The sequence below is a fragment of the Dysidea avara genome, chromosome 4 (genome assembly GCF_963678975.1).
Source record: "Dysidea avara chromosome 4, odDysAvar1.4, whole genome shotgun sequence".
Lineage (NCBI taxonomy): Eukaryota > Metazoa > Porifera > Demospongiae > Dictyoceratida > Dysideidae > Dysidea > Dysidea avara.
Window position 1 is genome coordinate 7092167 of NC_089275.1, and position 6171 is coordinate 7098337.

General features: G+C 38.5%; 1 protein-coding gene across 1 annotated transcript; it reads right to left on the reverse strand.

The window, feature by feature from the left end:
* Nucleotides 1–940: 940 nt before the first annotated feature.
* Nucleotides 941–2326, reverse strand: LOC136253032 (uncharacterized). The gene has a single exon (XM_066045615.1). The coding sequence runs from the start codon at nucleotides 2141–2143 to the stop codon at nucleotides 1208–1210; it is 936 nt and encodes a 311-aa protein (XP_065901687.1). The 5' UTR covers nucleotides 2144–2326; the 3' UTR covers nucleotides 941–1207.
* Between the last annotated feature and the right edge of the window lie 3845 nt (nucleotides 2327–6171).

Consider the following 6171-nt stretch of genomic DNA (forward strand, 5'->3'; position numbering starts at 1 on the left):
CTGTTGCATGTGTGCCATGACATGTGTACAACTTGCAAGCAGTTTAGCAGCTGAGCAACTCCGTGCGTGCAACTTGCAAATGTTTGTGCTAGTTCAATTATTTATAATTCACTAGTTACAAAACTGGAATGTCAGTTACATTAGCCACAAACTGTCTGTTTGGTTCCTGTCCACACTATCACTTCACACACTAATGAACTCTTGTTGAACTTGTCCATGTTACACAATTTGACACTGTCTAGTAAATAAAGTAGTTCCATTCTCTCCCCTTCTTGGGTGTTTTCAATGATGCGAGAGTAGAACCTTCACATGTGCTATCGAGATGCCATAACATATGTGACCAGATTTGCGAAAAGGTACCTTTTTCACACATGAAATTTGACCCATTTTTTGAACTTTGAAGCTTCATAAGTTTTTGATCATTTCATATAATTTCCTTAAATTTTCCGTGAGTGTAGCTACAGTATCTGGCTGCATTTTGAAACTAAGAGCAAGTTAATCAGTGTAACGAGTCAAATGTTACATCATTTGTTTGCTGGTATGTAAAATGTGTGGAAAAGGTACCTTTTTGCAAATCCGGTCACATATGTAGCAGAAGTTTTTTTAATGATGTTCGGTGATGTTTCTTCACCTGTGATCTTCACCTGATCCATTTGCAAGGAGATTCATCGCCAAACTCAGTTGTACCTGTAATGTTCTGTTCTGCAGTTGTAGAATGCCACATATTTGTCATAATGAAGCATAGTTGAAGCCAACTTGTTTTTGTTGCAAATATCCAACAAGTTGTCAATGGTAGTTTTGTTCAAATACAAATTAAACTGGCAGTTGTCATATTGTATACAGAAAGCCACAAACTGCATGAGTGCATTTAATGTTTTCTTATAAAAACAATTAACTACACTGCAAATTACTAGCAGATGACAGCAACACAGTACTGTCGTATACGTAATAACAAACTACACACATGCAAATATAAACTGTGTGTACAGTATGCACAAGGCTGTGCTGTTGTTTGCAATCATTTTAAGAGCGCTGCATGCATGCAATTACAAACTGCATGTTAGTTGTACTAAAAATTATCACAAGGGTTAGTACAACAATAACCCTGTACATGTAAGCATGGTACACTATAAGGGCCTATGAGCCTATGTACTGTACGTACAACAAAATAAACAAACTAGTACACAGTTACAGTACCACTAGCTGGTTACTGTATATAAAGCTGTAGTTGTTCTATTGCTACACCTTCATTAGCGAAACTTTCATCATGACAAATCCTCACTTCAATACTGGAGGCACTCTCTTTTACAGGTAGCTGTTGAAAGAACCACGGCATTCCTGGCCGGTTGCAGCAGTTGTTTTCACTGGGACAATTGTATCCGTCCCACAATGGATCTTGAGAGTAAAGTGTACTGTCTCTATATTCCCCAGTGTTACCTGATTCACAGTAATAATCATTACCAATATATGGGGGAGGAGTTGTTCCGGGGTACTTGGCACAAGGACAGTTAAATCGGTTATTGTAACTGCTATAATCATAATCTTCACTCAGTCCTACAGCATAAGTCCATATATGCTTGCGAGGGTTGCCATATGTGATTGACACTCCATCAACATAAACACCATCAAGTGATGTTGATACAGTAACTGCTGGTGTGTATAATCTGTAACCAAATGCAGCATAACCGTATGGGAAAAACCCATTCATGCTTCCCTTTTGGTAACCTTTCATCATCCCACATATTCTACTAAAACTTGTGCCATCAGTTGTGAAGTGTGCAGAGTAACAGCCAGCAGCTGAGCCTCCTGTACATAAAGAATTGTAACCACTGTTTTTGATCCATCCCGGTGGACAATTATCTTTTCTAGTGTCCAGGTCAGCAATCCTCATCCAACCTCCCTTGTGACTACCACACTCTAAGCTCATATCACAGTAGACAAGCTGTACCTTGTTTGTTTTGATTACATATAATCCAGACTTGTAGTGACTAGCTGGGTTCTTCTCATATATATCATCACATGAGGTTCCAGGATGATCTAGTTCTAGTCCATATTTAGTAGTACAAGTTGTAGGGTCATCACTAACAACTTGATCCAGTAGGACTGTTACTATGATGGTGTAATATACTACCAACATCTTCATCTTTCAAGAGGACGTTGACATATGTATAACTTGTGTTGTGCTGAAGTGGCTGTCACATGACGGGATATGGCTTTGTAATATGTTTACCTTATTTGTATTTGTGTATTACTATCATAAACCACAATAATGTAACAGGGAACACCCATGCTTTTTAAAACTGAAATTGTTTTCGTAAAAGTGTGTGTGTGTATTGCTTTTTGCAAGACGGTTGTCAGTTACAATAGACGATATGCACACTTTATTACTCGAACGAAAATGATCAATTTAGCGTAGACGGCGCAAAACCCAACGGTAACTTAAAAGCGGAAGTCCCATACAAAGGTATGGGAAGCAAATGCGGCTCGAGCAATAACTCACCACTCGAGCTAAGGGCAGGCCATCTGGCTTGCCATAAACTTCTTTCCGTTCAAAAGAAGTTTATGGCAAGCCAGATGGCCTGCCCTTAGCTCGAGTGGTGAGTTATTACTCGAGCCGCATTTGCTTCCCATACTTTTGTATGGGACTTCCGCTTTTAAGTTACCGTTGAGTTTTGCGCCGTCTACGCTAAATTGATCATTTTTCGTTCGAGTAATAAAGTGTGCATATCGTCTATTTATTTCGCTGGCGATATCACGTGAAAAACAGCAAATCAGATACTTCTAAAGAATTTGAAACTGTCTGGCCGCCTATCATTGGTTGTTTTTCACGTGAGTCCTATTCAGAATTTTTGTACGACTGACAACCGACTCGCAAAAAGCGATACCTATCTATCTACACAGGTTCTAATGGTTCTTGCGCGTCGTTCTTGCGCGACACACAGCTTCTAATAGTTCTTGCGCGACAACAAGTGAAATCACGTGCATAGGATTTCGACCAATCAAATCGATTTATTTTTGAACTTCAAACTATAATTACCACACGTGACTTCCGCTTTAAATTTGTTGACGCGCAAGAACTATTAGAACCTGTGTACCTATCTATGTTTGTCCGTACGCACCCACGTGAGCAAAATCGTTTAATAACGGTAAAAGCAGCTTTTACGTAAGAAGTAAAAGTGAAATGAACCCTGTAGTAAACTTCTGCACAGGTGAATTTTGCTCTGAGGTGGTTTCTTTTCAGCAGACTGAAATACGGGTGTGGTGACTTTCCTCAGACTACCTTCCCCTTGAGGTTTTCAGGCATTTAGCAACTGAAAAACAACGGTGCAGGCCTCGTACACTGCCAGGAATAGCCCATCGCTTCGAGTTGAAAGGGGGCGTATCCCTTACGTACGCGAACGAAAATGAAGAACAGCTTTGAGGCTTTGTCGAGAGAATTTGTGGGAAAAAACACGTTAGTCACGCTATAAAACAGTTTAGAAGATAGTTTTGTGCGTAATATGTTGGTAAAAGCGGTTTGTTTAACCTATGGTTTAACAAACGCTTCCTTAGCAGTGCATAGCAACGTAATTGAACGAATTACGAATATTTCATGAATTACGAGAATTGGTTAATAATATTATTGCACAACCTAAAACTACCCTATTGTAAAGTAGTAATACATAGTTGGTTAATTCATAGTAGTATATATTGTCTATAGTTAATTCCAGATGAGTTAGCTAGCTGCATGGCACCTGGTTTTTAGAAGTAGCACAACATCAACTTGTTAAAATTTTAATAGAACACACACAAAACCACCGTAGAAGTTATCTTTTATCTCAAAACAACACTGGTGATTCCTTGCAAGGAGTATAAGTCAACTTGTGGGTATCAAATGAAAAAGAAACTATCAAACAGTACAGTAGTACTTAGTGTTTAGTACTAAATTTCAGTGAATAGCCTCTATAGTAAAGAGGTTTGTCCCGACTTAAGACAACTGTGCTAATGTAGGCTTGTAAACAGCTGCTCTTACTAAGTCATTATGGCTAACATGACTTGGAACTAAATTGAAAACTGGCTGTACATGGAGATTGACAGTAAATTGCCTTAGAACAGAGAATGGCACAATTTACCTACTGTAGATAGAGATGTTATTTATGGGAGAAAGCATTCATTAAAAATAACTGGTTTAAAATATACACTTGGTAATAAACATACACTGAAGTTAAATAGACAAACACATGGGTCCAAACAGATACATTATAATTGATGGAATATATGCTGGACCAGGTTATTACTTTTTGTTACAAATATACACATGTGAGATACACATGTGGTTGTGACTGCATTTTGAGAGTATGTCGACTTGTCTTGCAATGGATTAAGATGATTGGTTTGTTATTGTTTAGTTTTCTACAGCAAACCACTGTTAATTGCAGCTAGATCATTAAGGAACATGGTCACAGCATGCTTTGATCACTAGGGGCATTGTTGGAACATACAAACATTTTATAAGTACAGCTATACACATATCTACTGTACATACAGTAGCTTAAGCACTTCACATAGTCTTGTGGAATCTAAATACCTCCTCTAAGGAAAGTGTTGATGTGGAAAATTAACATCTAGGTATGGTTTTCTTGCATGAAGAAGACAACCATGTAATTGAAGATAAAAAGAAAGCACAAAAGGTAGGTACTGTACCAGAAAAGGTACATGCCACCAGTGAGCTTTTTTTTATTTTGGCGGAAAATAGTGGCCTTGTGTTGCTTCATTTGGTGACTGCAGTCAGGTAGGTAGGCATACCAAACATGGGATTTTGACGATAAATTCAATGTACAGCTGTCTGTGTGTGTTAACTTTCATGTTTTAAATGCTGGATTTGGACTAAAGTAAAGACTCTAATCCAAAACAGCGAAGCTGTAAAAAAAGAGTGTGACCCTCAGAAAGGCTATGGTGAAAAAAGATGTGAAATCCAAGGTGGCGGCCAAGGAATGGCTGTGATGGTAGGTTAATGGTAAAAATTTTAATAACAATAACTCAGGTGAATTTGGTGCCGCTTGGTCTTGGCACAAAATTCACCTGAATCGTCGTTATTAAAATTTTTACCATTAACCTACCATCACAGCCATTTCTTGGCCGCCACCTTGGATTTCACATCTTTTTTCACCATAGCGTTTCTGAGGGCCGCACTCTTTTTTTACAGCTTCACTGTTTTGGATTAGATTTCACATCTTTTTGTATTTGTATACCCCAAAGCCAGCCTATGGCCAGCTTTAGGGCTTTTTAACCTATCATTCCTTTCTTTACTACAGGAAGAAGAAAAGATGAAGCAGGGTGATTTCTTTGTAGCTGAACTTTCTACAAGGTGATCCTTCTAGCTGATCTCTCTACTGGATGACTTGTTTGTAGCTGAACTCTCTACAAGGTAACTTCTTCTAGCTGATCTTTCTACAGGGTGATTTGTTTGTAGCTGAATTCTCTACAGGGCGATTTGTTTGCAGCTGAATTCTCTACATGGTAGTTTCTTTGTAGCTGAACTCTCTATAATGTAATTCTTCTAGCTGAACTCTCTACAGGGTGACTTGTTTCTAGCTGATCTCTCTACAAGGTGACTTCTTTCTAGCTGAACTCTTTACAGGTGATTTGTTTGCAGCTGAACTCTCTTACATGGTGGTTTCTTTGTAGCTGAACTCTCTACAAGGTGACTTCTTCTAGCTGATCTCTCTACAGGATGACTTCTTTCTAACTGAACTCTCTACAGGGTGATCTATTCATAGTGGAACTTTCTACTGGGGGATTTGTTTGCAGCTGAACTCTCTACACGATGGTTTCTTTGTAACTGAACTCTCTACAAGGTAACTTTTTCTAGATGATCTCTCTTCAGGGCAATTTGTTTGTAGCTAAATTCTCTACAGGATGATTTGTTTGCAGCTGAACTCTCTACATGATGGTTTCTTTGTAGCTGAACTCTCTATTAGGTACCTTCTTCTAGCTGATCTGACTACAGGATGACTTGTTTGTAGCTGAACTCCCTTGCAATGTAATATAATTCTATAATGGAGTAAATTATAAACGTAGCTGAATGCTCTATTAGGGTGACTGTTCTATTAGAATATCTCGATCTCGTACATGCTACACGTAGTTGGCTTTGGAATCATAACTCAGTGTAATTCTCATGAATAATAAATA